Source organism: Octopus bimaculoides, chromosome 29, assembly GCF_046866305.1.
Source record: "Octopus bimaculoides isolate indiv1 chromosome 29, ASM4686630v1, whole genome shotgun sequence".
NCBI lineage: Eukaryota > Metazoa > Mollusca > Cephalopoda > Octopoda > Octopodidae > Octopus > Octopus bimaculoides.
Window position 1 is genome coordinate 9,205,060 of NC_142956.1, and position 16,510 is coordinate 9,221,569.

A 16,510-nucleotide genomic window follows, 5' to 3' on the forward strand; every position below is an offset into this window, starting at 1 on the left:
CTTATTTCAGCCATTTGACTGTAGCCATGCCGGGGCACTGCCTTGAAGGGTTTTTAGTTGAACAAATCAATCCCAGGGCTTATTCGTTTTTTAACCTTAGTACTTATTCTATTGGTCTCTTTTGCTGAACTTCTTCATTATTGGGACATAAACACACCAACACTGGTTGTCAAGTGGTAGTAAGGGACAAACACAGGCACAAAGACATATAGATATACACATACATATATATAAATATATACATATATATATACATATATATATATACATATATATGTATATATATGTATATATATGTATATATATATGTATATATATGTATATATATATGTATATACATATATATATATATACATATATATATATATATGTATAAAGAGAGAAAAGGATAAAGAGACCAATGGCAAAGTTAGAATTATATTTTATGTATAAAGTCTTACAGCTGTTTCAGGGAAAATCCAATGTATCCCTTCATCAGAGACGGTAATAGTGGAAGAATGGATTATTACCTCTATAAGAGGAGATTTGTAGTAAGAAGTGAGAGCGATGCTCTGAAGAAAGAACAAAGAAGAGACAGTACTTGGAGTGTAGCTTCATTCCAGCAGTAAACATCCATGTAAAGAATCCTTGTGGGTATTTTCCGGAGATAATTGTAGTAGCAAAGGTGGATATATATCATATCGTGTCCGGAGTACTCTGTGTGATGTTTAGAAATATATCCATAAGATATATTTCTAACTTTGCCCTTAGTCTCTTTATCCTTTTCTCTCTTTAAACGTACACACGCTAATACACGACCTATGTTATATTCCCCACTCATGTTTATACAACGACAGGGGCAAAACTAGTCGGTATACAGCACTTACTTGGTATTACCTATATCTTTGGGTTTGGTTGAATCCAATACCCTTCATAACCTTTATATATATATATATATATATATATATATATATATATATATATATAAATATATGTATGTATATGTATATATACATATATGTATATATATATATATATATATGTATATATATGTGTATATATATATATGTGTATATATATGTGTGTATATATATATGTATATATATATATATCATCATCATCATTGTTTAACGTCCGCTTTCCATGCTAGCATGGGTTGGACGATTTGACTGAGGACTGGTGAAACCAGATGGCTACACCAGGCTCCAATCTGATTTGGCAGAGTTTCTACAGCTGGATGCCCTTCCTAACGTCAACCACTCAGAGAGTGTAGTGGGTGCTTTTACGTGCCATCGGCATGAAGGCCAGTCAGGCGGTACTGGCAACAGCCACGCTCAAAATGGTGTATTTTATGTGTCACCTGCACAAGAGCCAGTCCAGGGGCACTGGCAACGATCTCTCACACACACCAACATCGGTTGTCAAGCGATGTTGGGGGGACAAACACAAACACATATATATATACATATATACAACGGGCTTCTTTCAGTTTCTGTCTACCAAATCCACTCACAAGGCTCGAGCTATAGTAGAAGACATTTGCCCAAGGTGCCACGCAGTGGGACTGAACCCGAACCCGAAACCATGCGGTTCGTAAGCAAGCTACTTACCACTGTATCTAAATTAGTAATATATATATATATATATATAACAAATGGAAGACAGAAGATGGAATATACAAGAATATATTATTAATTACAACAATTGTTTCAACACATCTAGCATCAATCCCTCATGAGTGGGACACTCAACAACTGGTTCAGGAGCATCTGGTGGTGCAGATGTATTTCACTGGGTGATAAATAAATAAAAAAAATTCATTAAAATGACTTTTCCACAGTGCAACTTACTGCTTTGTAGAGAGAAAAACAGCCAGATAAAAGAAAATTCTTCAAATATATAGTGGATCCAAAAATAAAATTGCAGAAGACAAAAAGAGAAACAAACACTTAATCCATGGTTTTTATTGGTGGTGGTGTGGTAGTTTGAGTAATATATATATATATATATATATATATATATGCGTATATATATGGAGAACATGATTTTTCTTTTGTGGTTGGGTTGTTGATGACCTCTTTCTAGCATATTGGATGTCCACCTAGTGGTCATCCCTTCTTATACGCATGTAATACAAATTTTCTGAATTATCAGATTTTTTTTATATGCTAGACCACTGGTTTTAAATTGAAATTAATATTCAATTTATCACCCTCAGTATATAAATATATATCTCGTTTACTTGTTTCAGTCATTTGACTGCGGCCATGCTGGAGCACCGCCTTTAATCGAACAAATCGACCCCAGGACTTATTCTTTGGAAGCCTAGTACTTATTCTATCAGTCTCTTTTGCCGAACTGCTAAGTTACGGGGACGTAAACACACCAGCATCAGTTGTCAAGTGATGTTGGGGGAACAAACATAGACACACAAACACACACATACATATATATATATATATATATATATATATATATATATATATATATATATACATATACATATATACGATGGGCTTCTTTCAGTTTCCGTCTATCAAATCCACTCACAAGGCTTTGGTCGGCCCGAGGCTATAGTAGAAGACACTTGCTCAAGGTGCCACACAGCCACTCCTGTGCCTATATATATATAATCAAAAAAAAGCAACACGGATTTTAAAGATTATTGCAGTAAGCACGTTTCATGCTACTCCATTTATTCAAGTAATGCGAGCATTACATTAAATGCAAAATGCAGAGCAATCTTCAGCTGCACAAGAATGTAGAAAATTTACTGAAAATTTATTTCAGCAGAATGGACATATTACTGTTGGGACAACATTTAAAATCTAAGTGCGAAAGAAGAATACATAAAAAAAACCATCTTGGCATAGCAAAGGCTAGCAGGCCTATATATATATATATATATATATATATATATATATATATATATATATATATATATATATATATGTATATATATATATATAGAGAGAGAGAGATATTAAAGCGAGTGGAAGAGAGAGAGAGAGAGATAACATTTATCAAGTAGTTGTTAAATGCTGAAGATAAGAAAATATGATGTATCAAAACTGTTAGTTAATTACCATTTAATGGTGTTGTGTCATCAATATTTGTGCGTAAATCTACAGTCAATATAAACATTGTAAACAAAAGCAAAAACTAGATATTACCAGATACTATTTATAGATAATTTTAATTAAAACTAAGAACACTAAAGTTGTAATGACTATTAAGATATGTTTTATCTCAAATTTAGTTTTATAAATTATCAGAATTTCAATGATATATTTTATAAGAAACGTGCTTAATTGAATCTATAGTAAAATACCAATACATTGACACGTATAGAAGATATATTATATCAAATTATTATATTATATTATATTTTTCATCAATATTACAACTACTAACCATTTTTTAATGCTTCTCATCAATGATTATATATTTAATAGTAGTTTTTAAGAGTCCATTTACATGCACGGACACATGAAAACCAGTCTTTATTTTAGCATTTAAGAGACGTCTCTTAGGATATAAGATCAAAAATAATTCTTCTAGACAGAAAGCAAAAGGAGTTTCCAGAAGTCCCAATATATTTAGTTTTCACTGAACACTGGTATAAACCAGAGAACTAGGATGCTAGCATCCCTTAAAGGATTATAGGTCCTTGATACAATTATATATATATATATATATATATATATATATATATAATTATTACAATTAAAAGGGTAAAGGATTATCAATTTATTAATAAATTAATAATTAATAATTTTTACCAAGCCCTTCGGTATAATAGCACCATTATCGGTGAAGGAACTTATTTAAAAGTTCTTATACATTTATAAACATAATTAAGGGGTCAGCAACAGTTGCTTCACCACATACCGAAATTCAGAAATAGCAGCTAAAGTGCTGAAACTCCAACAGCTCGAAAAATTTTTACATTCTCTCTGTTTATATTCTTGTGTTCTTTTCTGTTGAAGAGTGTAGGCTCAAAACATAAAAGACTTTCTCACCTTCCCGAGTGTTAAACTAATACACCTGTTTGTTGTTTACACACCTGTCTTTGTCTTTTGCTTTTCTGTAAATTTCAACTATATATATGTGTGTGTGTGTGTGTTTGTGCATATGTGTACACATGAGTGTGTGTATATGTGTGTGTGTGTGTGTATGTGTATATATATATATATCTATATATATATATATCTATATATATAAAAATGAGAATGTGTGTCTGTCTGTCTGTCTGTCTGTGTGAATCCCTAAAACTCGAGAACTACGCAACCAATTTCATTCAAATTTTACAGATGCCTTACTTAGGGTTCCAGTTGTGTTTTAGTCAAAAAAAATTTTAACTTCTTGTAGAGTTCGAGCCCACGGCAACATAATATCTCCTCCACTATTTAAGTATTACGTGTCAAAAGTGAAACAAAAACACTCATGTCAAATACTTTCACTTTAAAAATGAAACTATTCCACTAACTGAAACAATCACATTTCGATACTGTAATGACAGATACTTTCAGAGAAAGAGAGAGAAAGAGAGAAAGAGAGAAAGAGAGAGAAAGAGAGAGAGAGAGAAATAGAGAGAGAGAGAGATGTATATGTATACATATAGATGTATGTGTACACATTATTCCACTAACTGAAACAATCACATTTCGATACTGTAATGACAGATACTTTCAGAGAGAGAGAAAGAGAGATGTATATGTACACGTATATGCATAGATATATATATATATATAGATATAGATCTATATGCATACATGTATATGTATACACATGTGTAGATGTATATATATAGATGTACATGTAATATGTACACATATATACATATATATATACATGCATACAGATATCTATACATATATACACCCATCACACACAAACACATGCACATGCACACAAACACACACATTAGTCATTTGTTTTCTTATCCAAAACTACGTCAAAAGTACTGAACGGATCTTTATGAAATTTGGAAATTATATTCTATGTATAACGGCCATAACTCCCATGAAAATTCATATATTTTTGATGTTGATGAAATTTTAACCCGAACATAACAGATGAGCATTATTTGTAATTCAACGGTACAACAGTGTAAGACTACCCTTTCAGATATACTTTCATTCTGATTTCTGCAATGTGGTGCATAAATTGTCAAGTAAATGAGACGCATCTTTGCCTCCACTGATTCACTTGCAAAGTGTTGAGTAAAATTATTTCGTTGCAGACCTCCTTGGGTCTTTTTATTATCACTACGACACACATAGTCCCCAGTTGGTAACATTGATTTCAAGGCCCTCCTAGATGAGAAACTGGCATTCCACTTAATGTCTATGTTCCATGCTGGCATGGATTGGAGAGTTATTAATGTAGAAATATGGTATCGTAGCTACTAACAGTTGAGGGTTGCATAGTCTAGACGGCATTTTTAGATTTCATTATTTTCTTTAACCCGGGCAAAGCCGGGTATTTCTGCTAGTATATATATATATATATAGTTCGCTTGAAACACTGTGTATTGTTTTTAAAGAATAAAAAGTTTTGAATGGTACAACAATGCAATATGATATAAAAAATGGACTATATACCTGTTGTAATTTGGTTATCCATAGTCCGATGATATTTCGGAATACAATTCCTTCTTCAGATCTTCTTAGATGGAGTCGCTGCTATAATCTGTTTTCCAAAGGTTTTTCTTTTTTCGGAAGCGTCTCAGTAATGGTCTCACAAAGCTCCTTCCGGAATTCCTCATGAGAAGTGCGTGAGTTTGGCTATGTCTAAATCTTGTGTATCGGTACATCTGTAGCGCTGCTTCTAAGTTATGTATTATACGTGCAGCTTCCTTTTTTTCCCTCTTTTTTTTATGTTATAAACAATAGATGAGCATATCAAAAATGAACCTACATGCATCCAGATGTATCTAAATAATATATTGATTACCAACCTCCAGCCTGTTGTTAATTTGGGATCCTAGTCTGTGTATGAGTATAGCTTCCTTAATTCTTAAATTACCCAAATTTCTTTCATTGGCCTCATAATCATATTTGCCAGTGTATTAGATGCACCCTCACATAAGATGCACCCCTATTTTACAAGGATATTTTGCAGAAGAAAAAACAATTTTAGTATGATTCATCGTACATTTAATGAAAGATATTTTAAAGTGGATTTGTAGGGAAAATTGTCTGAATCTGTGTATGAAATGAAATACAATATTGTGACAGTATACTGGAATAAAGTATGGAATCATATGTAGCTTTTCACTCACCTTTAAAGGAAACTAAATTAAATTTGCCACAGCAAAAAAGAAATATACATTGGTATCAATGAATCCGGGTAGATGCAAACAAAAAGCAAATATAATGATAAAAACTGGTAGAAACCAATCAGCAAAGTACAATAAATGTGATGAATTCCTATAGATAGTTACAGTTACCCATTCTTACTGTTGCCATCCATATTACTGGTACTTTCTTCATCACTGGAATTCTCTGCAATAGGATCTGGGTCATCAATACCTTCTTCAAACAATTAATCACCCTCAGTACCATCAAGGGCATTAGTAATGCCACATTTTAAAAAAATGATTTCACAATTACCTCTTCTTTTACAGCATTTCATGAACTTTTTACCCACTCACACACCTCTGTAATAGTAGGTCCCTTCCTTCTTCCTGTTGGTGTCACTTCAAAATCTGAAGACTGCCTCACTCCTCCTGCAGGAATCTTTTAAAAGGTTTATTGATTGAAACATCAAAAGGCTGTAACTGGTTGGTTAGGCCACATGAAATTACAGCTAACTAGGTCTTCAGTTCTCCAAGTGTCCACTTAACAAGCTCAGTTCTATGGGCCCCAAAACTAACAAGGCAGGTTTCTTTAAAGGAAAAAGCACTAAAAGAACCAAATACAAATGAATGACCAGGAAAGGAACACAACGGGAAGGAGGCACTGTTGTAAAAGTGAAGCCCCCGATACATCATTTAATCTGATCATTGCAAATGGCTGCCAGTCGGATGAAAGTTTATTAAAATTCCTTTCAAATTTCTATGACCATTTTTCATTTATATAATGAACGAATGTTTTTTAAAGCTAACCCAGCTGTTAAATAATTTAATACATATATCAGGTGTGGGTTATGTATATTGGGAATGGAGGTGAGTGAGATGATGTCAGCTTCTTTCATAACTGCCAACATATCGTAAGCAATTTTTTGTAAGTTTGTGATAACAAACTGTGATAATTCAGCTTGTTTGCAATATTTTATTATTAATAACAGAATTTACTGTAATAATTTGGCTTGTTTTCATTATTTTATTATAAGCAACAATTTTTGTGCCCAAGGAACTTACCCAGTGTGCTTGTCCAGCCCCCTAGTCTACACCGCTCAGTCTCCCATCCATAATATGGCCACACTAGATGCAAGGCAATTTTTTGATACATTAAGAAATAAGAAAAGTGCGTCCAATCTGCTGGCAAATACGATATATGTATGTATGTATGTATGTATGTATATGTATATATATATATATATATATATATATATATATATATATATATACATATATATATATAATATTAGGGACAAAATCCAAAATTACAGGTAAAAACTCAATTAAAATCAATTTATAAAAAATTAAAATTATATATGTATGTATGTATGTATATATATATATATATATATATACACATATATATATATATACATATATGTATGTATGTGTATATATATATATATATATGTTAAAAAAAAGACAAAAAACGATAACAAAAAACGACGTAAGGACGTGATACGGATAGTGTTATTAGACGCTCGGGAAAGGAAAGAGAGAGAGTTTGACGTTTCCGGCGGAGCCCTTCGTCGGAAACGAGGAAAGTTCAAGGAATGGAAAAACGGTGGGAGAAGAAATCGGCACCGATGCCCACGAGGTTACATTGTGGAAGGACCGGAAGAGGAAGTGGTGGAGGAAAAGTTCTTTCTAAGACAGGAGAGTGAAAAAGGGAGGTGAATATGTGTGCGTGTGCGAGGGTATGCAAGTGTGGGTGTAATAACAGAACGTGTGTGCGCGTACGTATGTGTGTGTGTGTGCGTGGTTTGGTTGTTTATCTGCAGTGTGTTTGTGTGGGTGTGTGTGTGTGTGAGTGCGTGTTGTGTATGTGTAGGAGTTATGTGAGGGTTCATTTGCATGTGTGTATATGTGGGTTCGTTTGTGCCGGTGTGTGTGTGTGTGCGTGTGTGGATGGGGGGTGCGTGTGTATGGGTGTATTTGGATGTGCATGCGTGTGTTTGTGTGGGGTTGTAGGTGTTGGGTACGTGTGTGTGTGTATTTTGTACGTGCGCGTGTGTGTATGTGTATGTTTTTGTGCGTGCGTGTGTGTTTGTGTGTATGTGGTGTATATGTGCGTTGCTGTGTACGTGTGTGTGCGTGTATATGTGTATGTGGGTGTGTGTGTGTGTATGTGTGTGGACGTGCGTGTGTGTGGGATTGTGAGTGTTAGGTACGTGTGCGTGTGTATGCGCGTGTGTGTCTGTGTGCGTGCGTGTATGTGTGTATTGTGTATGTTTTTGTGCGTGTGTGTGTGTGTATGTTGTGTATATGTGCGTTCCTGGTATATATATTATCATCATCATCATCATCGTTTAACGTCTGCTTTCCATGCTAGCATGGGTTGGACGATTTGACTGAGGACTGGTGAAACCAGATGGCCACACCAGGCTCCAATCTGATTTGGCAGAGTTTCTACAGCTGGATGCCCTTCCTAACGCCAACCACTCAGAGAGTGTAGTGGGTGCTTATATGTCCCACCAGCACGAAGAATGTACAGTGGAGGCACAATGGCCCAGTGGTTAGGACAGCAGACTCGCAGTTGGAGGATCGCAGTTTCAATTCCCAGACTGGGCATTGTGTGTGTTTATTGAGCGAAAACACCTAAAGCTTCATGAGGCTCTGGCAGGGGTGGTGGCGACCCTTGTTGTACTCTTTCACCACAACTTTCTCCAACTCTTTCTTCCTGTTTCTTGAGTAAAGCTGCAATGGACTGACATCCCGTCCAGCTGGGTGGGGAAACACATGCGCCATAGAAACCAGGAAACCGGGCCCATGAGCCTGGCTAGGCTTTAAAATGGTGCATAAATAAAATATATATACATATATATAATGTACTACTCCATTATAGAAAATTCAAACAAAAATGTACTCCATTTGGTGAGAGATAAATATAATTTATTTAAAGGGCACAACACATGTATTTAAGTGCTACTAGTAGTGTCATATGTTGAGAAATTTTTGCTTATTCCTGAGAAAATTCCGCCTATTCCTGGCTGACATCTTGATATTTTCCCAGCCTTATCATTTAAGGTCTATGGAAGATAGTTTTTTTACTTTTCATCTTTTACATTTTAGTTTTTGTGTTTAGGTTTTCCATTTTTCATTTTCCAGTTTTTTCTTTCTGTTTCCTCAGTTTTTGCCTTTTCAGTTTATTTACGTTTCTTCTATTGTTATGATATGTGGTTTGTGCCTGAAGAATATGTTTGGGCATTTCTCAACCTATGAAACTATTAGTAGTACTTAAATACATATATTGTTCCCTTTAAATGCATAGTACACACACACACACACACACACATATGGTGGTTGTCTACTCCTTATGCAGAGTTTGACCACCTCCTGTACCTACACCTTAGAACCATCATGGCATCTGATGTAGCTTTTTAAACTGGACAATGTCTTGAAAAGACACCCACATAGATTGCATATCCGATTTGGACCACCAAGAGCTGTAGATAAGTTCTGATTTTTGTAGATTTTAAAATGTCTTTTGAAGCCTCTGTTAGATTTGCAAACCTTCTGGCATACATTGCATTGAAAGGTGTGCACAGACATATATATAAACACAATTAGCACTAAAAATGTACAGAAAATAGATTCCATCATATACCAGGGAGGAAAACTAGAAGTAGTTGATAGCTTCCATTATGTAGGTGACCAAGTCAGTAGCAGGGGTGGATGCTCCGAAAGCGTAGCTGCTAGAATGAGAATAGGCTGGGCAAAGTTCAGAGAGCTCCTACCTCTGTTGGTAACAAAAACCCTCTCGCTCAGAGTGAAAGGCAGACTGTATGATGCCTTTGTGTGAACAGCCATGCTACACGGCAATGAAACATGGGCTATGACTGCTGAGGACATATGTAGGCTCGTAAGAGATGAGGCTAGTATGCTTCACTGGATGTGTAATGTCAGTGTGGTTGCTCAACAGAGCTTAAGCATCCTGAGAGAAAATTTGGGCATGAGAAGCATCAGATGTGATGTGCAAGAGAGATGACTGCACTGGTATGGTGCAAGAGAGATGGCTGCACTGGTATGGTCATGTGATGTGTATGGACAAGGACAGCTGTGTGAAGAAGTATTGTACTCTAATGGTGGAGCTGTGGAAGAGGTAGACCTAGGAAGACATGGGGCAAGGTGGTGAAGCACGATCTTCAAATATTGGGCCTCACGGAAGCAATGAGAAGACCCATCAAACCAAGTGAGACCATAGTTGTGACTGATGCCAGAGTTGTGTCACTGGCCTTAAAAATACCTTTCAAATGTTGGGTGATATGTTGTATTTGTGAAGACCTGTTGAGCTGAGTGAAATCATAGTCATGGCTGATACCAGTGCTGTCTGACTGGCACCCATGCCAGTGGTACCCATGCCAGTGGCACCCATGCCAGTGGCATATAAAAAGCACCATTCAAGTGTTGAGCCTCATGGAGGCAGTGACAGGTGACCAAGATCTTTAGGGATATATCATGCTTGTGTAGACCTGTGAAGCCAAGTGAGACTAGTCGTGGTCAATGCCAGTGTCAGGTCAATGGCACCCATGCCAGTGGCATGTAAAAATAAACCTACTACACTCTTGGAGTGGTTGGCATTAAGAAGGGCATCCAGTCGTAGAAACCTTGCCAAATCAGTTCGGAACCTGGTGCAGCTCACCAGCTTACCAGTCTTCAACCTGTCCAACCCATGCCAGCATGGAAAATGGACGTTAAATGATGATGATGATGATACATACATAATACATAAAAAAACCCCCAGAATTCAAGGAGACTGGCAGTGATTTGTATTAGCAACAATTGTATTTATTGACAAAAATATAATAAACAAGTATATTTGCTATGAAAAGCAGTTTCCAAAATTTTGAACAAAATCCTTCTTCAGGATTGAGAGAAAAAAAAAAAAAGGAAATTTGAAGACAGCATTCTTACCTTATCTCCTCTTCATCTTATTTTCCTTCCACCTCGCCCGGCTTCTATTTTCTCTTGCTCTTTTTCTTCTTCTCTCCCACTTTATCCTGTTTACATAGGCACTTACACATTTTGTGTTCCTAAACAATTGCTACCAGTCACATATATTTAATTATATATATGCATAAACATACAAGCATACATACGTGGTCTAATCTATAAGTATCAAGACTGTTGCCATAGTAATAAAATAAAGCTAAAGCACTCAGAGTGAAGCCACTTGGCACATATTGACCTTGAAATCTGCAGTGCCCGTGCACTAAGTTTTAATGTTATAGCTCACTTCCGCTGTTTACAGCAGTGCTTAGAAGGAAGGTGTGTAGTGTGGGATTGTTGCATTCACCATGACAGAGAAACTTGAGCAGAGAATCCGCATCAAATTTTGCCAAAAGTTTGGCAATACCTGCTCAGAGGCCTACACAAAGATTTCAAAAAGTTTTCATCATTCTCAACATAATCTTGTGCAACTGAAACAGGAGTGTCTTTTTGGCCAGCTGAAAGTAATTTTGGCACAAACTTGACAGCCGCGTCTCTCTTACCCAAATCTCCAGTGATGATGGACTGAACTGAACCATCACTAATCTGCACATCCTCTGATAACTCACGAATGGTGATTCGACGATTTTCCGTCACAGCTGCACACATATCTGTGATGTTTTTCTCAGTTCATCTGGATATGGGTCTCTCCAATATCAAAATTTTCACATGTCCTCTCGGAAATGTCTGAGCCACTCATACACTTGTGTGCAGCTCATACACTCCTCTCCATAGACTTTCTGCAACTTTGTGTAGGCCTCTGAGCAGGTATCGCCATGACAACTTTCTCTGTCATGGTCAAAGAGGCAATCACACGCTATACACCTTCCTTCCAAGCATTGCTGTAAACAGCAGAAGTGAGCTAGAAGATTAAAACTTAGTACCCAACAGAGTTCAGGGTTAATCTGTGCCATGCAGCTTTACTCTGCATGCTTTAGCTTTGTTACCATGGCTACAGTCCAGATACTTATTTCTCAGACCTTGTACATATCATGTGAATTTAATGCATACTCCTCCTGTACTTCTCTTGTACCCTTCACTGTGTACTGTCATAGCTGTCTTCCATCATGTCTTTGACATTGAATACTAAACTCTCATCAACATCACAAGTCATCGCAACATTTGTCAACTGCAAAATAATAATAATAATAATAATAATAATAATAAGCCAGACATAGTCGTAATTGAGAAAGAAAACAAAGCCGGACATAGTGTTAATTGAGAAAGCAAACAAACTATGCTGGATCATAGATATAGCATGTCCAGCTGACAACACGGTATGTGATAAGGAAGAAAGAAAAGTCGAGAGATATGACAGGTTAGCTTGGGAAGTTAAGCAGTTGTGGTCGATGAAAAAGGTAGCAGTAGCGCCAATAATTGTCGGAGCCCTGGGGACAGTGAGTAAAAATCTCAAGAAGTATGTGGAGCAAATAGGGGCTGCAATAGGGGTGGAGCACAATACAGAAGACAGCACTGCTTGGAACCACTCGAATACTCCAGAAGGTGCTCAAAAAATAAGAGGTGTTACTTTAGTTCACTGGTAGTGAACAGCTGGCACCGTAGCACATCTCCAGCGTTAGAAGCTGTGCAAAGACAATAATAGTAATAATAATAATAATAATAATTTTTTCTTTCCTTTTTCTCTGTTTTTCTTCCACACTATTTTTTCTATCATGTGACTTTAGGAGTGGCTGTGTGGTAAGTAGCTTGTTTACCAACCACATGGTTCCGGGTTCAGTCCCACTGTGTGGTACCTTGGGCAAGTGTCTTCTACTATAGCCTCGGGCTGACCAAAGCCTTGTGAGTGGATTTGGTAGACGGAAACTGAAAGAAGCCTGTTGTATGTATATATGTGTGTGTGTGTGTGTGTGTGTCTTGTGTTTGTCCCCCCAACATCGCTTGACAACCGATGCTGGTGTGTTTATGTCCTCGTAACTTAGTGGTGTGGCAAAAGAGACCGATAGAATAAGTACTAAGCTTACAGAGAATAAGTCCTGGGGTCGATTTGCTCGACTAAAGGCGGTGCTCCAGCATGGCCACAGTCAAATGACTGAAACAAATAAATAAAAGAAAGTAAAAGAAAGAACAATCTGGTGTGTTTATTTTAATGACCTGCCAATGTACACAGTGAGTTTCTTTGCCCTAGGTGTTGGAAAGACACTCGGCAAGAAATGGAAACAAAACTGAGAGAAGAGGATGATGATGGTGGTGACGATAATAATAATGATGATGATGATGATTTGATTTATTTTCTACCAGGGCGAAGGATGAGGGGAGACAATAAAGGGACAGACATGAAGGTGTTGGGGTTTACATATAATAATGAAATGATAAAAAAAAAGTAAGTATACATTGTATACACTGAAAAAGAAGGGACCTATGCATAGCATACAAAAGTAGAAAAAAAATGGCTGGGAGGATGATAGAGATGTGACCCTCCTGATACAGGAAGGCCTCTAGGGATAACCGAGGAACCCCACTGTCTGAGATTTGTCTGAAAATAAATGCCCTGATGCAATACTAGGCGCTGGTTCTCATGGCTTCTGATCTTAACTGATTGGAAGTGATTATCATGTGATTAACTGATTGGAAGTGTTATCATGCACACACTTTGTCTTGCTATAAATGATGGTAATAGCAACTATTCTGCTCAATACCACAGATTTGCTTGTCAGTTGTTTGACCTTAACCAGTTAAGCATGTCTCTTGATGGCTGACGATATGTGCATCTCTGATCACAAGCAGAAGCCATGTGTTGAGAGGAATTCTTTGGGGTTTGGATAATTCACCTCTGGAAACATGGGTGTTTTGTTCAACATTCTTAAACAACCCTTACTCAGGGACCTTTTGAGTGGGATGGGCTACTCGATCTGAATAAAATTCTAACTAGGCCCCACCTGCAAGGTCATGCGCTGTTTATCTTGATATGCGATCACAATGCATCACATATGGTTGTGATGCATGTGCCTGGTGTACCCTTATCAGATGGGTAGTCATGGCGGATATATTGGGCTTCATATATTCGTATCCCAGTGTCACTTTGATGGCATGCACTGCTCTCACTCAATAATGATAATAATAATAATAATAATAATAATAATAATAATAATAATAATAATGATGCTTTCTTTTATTGGCTACTAGGGCCCAAGACATGGAGGACAATATCAAAGGATGGGATACAACACACAAAAACAGATGGGGTTTACACTGATCAAAGGAAGACACTACACCATTAACAAAGGATGTATAAATAGAAGTTAAAGAAATGAATAATTAATAAATAAATAAAAGGAATCCCCACTAAAAAGAAGTACAAAGAAACAAAGAACCCTTCAGAGAAAGGAGAATAAAAAAAAGCATCAATACAGGGCAGAAGGATTTAAGTAAGATTTAGGGAGTAAGGAATAGTTATATAAGGCTCAATGACAGAGATCAGAATTACATGAATAAGAAATACCACCTGGTGGATTAGGGCACTCTAGTTATATCAGATATATTAAAACAAAAGATTAAAGTGAGTGCAGTTAAGATCAAAAGATACAAGGAAAGGTTTCTATAGTTTAAACAAGATCATCCGTTTAGAACAAATAAGCTGCTCTGGGTGGATGAGATAAGGAAGAATCAGGGTCACCTGATCCCAAAGAAGCAACTTCGTTTTGGAGCAAGATCTGGTCAGAGGTTGTCAAACACAACAACAGGGTACCCTGGCTCCATGAAATGGAAGAAGAATTCAAAGACATGGGGATATGGGAGGATATTGTCATTATGGTGGAAGATGTTGAAGCCAGAGTTGGTAAGATGAGAAATTGGAAGGCAGCTGGCCCGGAACCAGTTCAGGGATTTTGGTTCAAGGTTCTGACGAATTCACATCCTAAGCTACAAAAACTCCTGCAAGGCTGTGTACACCAAATGGATGGTGTACACAGATGATTGTTTGGTCTTATGGTTTTCTATAGAAACCAAGGACTTGTGTACTGCAGCCTTGTCTTGATGAAACAAGAGCCCTTTTGTCAGTTTTCTTGTTCATTTGGTCTTGACAGCCTTTTGTAACTGTCTCAGCAGAATGTGACCAAATGAGGTTTATTTATCAACACAGTCCCCCTTGTGGACCACACATTCCTTCCATCAGTGCTGCAGTGTTTGGATCCCATTGACAAAGAAGCTTTCATCCTGTTGCTCAAAAATATCATCAACAGCAGATATGACAAACCTCATCACTGTGATACCGATTCCCAGCCAAGTGTTTTTTTATGATGGGGAGCAGATGATAATTAGATGGGGCCAAGTCAGGAGAATAGGGACAGTGTTCAACCTGTTCAAAGCCAGTTGTGCTTTAATCTACTCAACAAAACCCAAATAAGTTTGACTTCTCTGCTTTAACAAGTTCCACTTTGTTTTAAATATTCTGACCAGGGTCCCTTTACCATAAATAATTTCCTCCTTTTCTCCTAATAGTCTTGGTAGCCCTAGGTCAAAAGCAGTCAAGCTCAACCACTGACCAAGAAATAAAATAAAATAAAATAAAAATAAGAAAAACAAGGCTGTGTGGTTGTGAAACAACATGGTTCTGGGTTCAGTACCACTGCATGGTACCTTGGGTAAGTGTTTTCTACTATAGCTGCAGGCTCACCAATGTCTTGTGAATGAATTTGCTTGACAGATTCTGTGAGGAGAGCCATTACATATGTGTGTGCCTTTGTGTTGTGTTTGTTCCCCACTGCCACTTGAAAACCAGTGCTGGTTTGTTTACATTTCCATAACTTAGCAGTTCAGTAAAAGAGACCAATAAAATAAGTACCAAACTTAGAAAACATATACTAGGGTCAATTTGTTTGACTAAACCCTTCAAGGCAGTGATCCAGCATGGCTGCAGTCCAAAGACAGAAAAAAGAAAAACGTAAAATAAGCAAAAAACAATGCCCACTTCTCCCCACCCCTTTCTCTCTCTTTCACACACACACATGCATTTTACCTTGTGTAACAAACTCCGCATGAGAACTCGCTCTGGTGGGATTCGACCAAACTTCAACATGATGTGGGCATTCTTCAACATATTGTTTATGTGGTACTTCATGAGCTCGATGCAGTCTTCATGATCCAAGAACTGTCATGAAAAAACATGTATAGCAACAATAAAACTAGGTGCCTTGAAAAAAATCACTGATGCCACATTAAAAAAACACTGGTGATGAT

At 36.9% G+C, this 16,510-nt stretch overlaps 1 protein-coding gene across 3 annotated transcripts in view; it reads right to left on the minus strand.

The window, feature by feature from the left end:
* Positions 1-11,087: 11,087 nt before the first annotated feature.
* LOC106878278 (uncharacterized) overlaps positions 11,088-16,510 on the minus strand; it is a 213,508-nt gene continuing 208,085 nt past the window's right edge. Inside the window, exons 28-29 of one of the 3 annotated variants that reach the window (XR_016238985.1) lie at positions 16,290-16,421; positions 11,088-12,443 (exon numbers count right to left, since the gene is read on the minus strand). Coding sequence is in view for 2 of the 3 variants with exons in the window: in XM_089345481.1 (XP_089201607.1) it covers positions 12,351-12,443; positions 16,290-16,421 (225 nt within the window). In the remaining variant the exon portion in view is untranslated. The remainder of the gene's footprint in view (positions 12,444-16,289; positions 16,422-16,510) is intronic. The other 2 variants (XM_089345481.1, XM_089345480.1) reach the window with 2 other exon arrangements.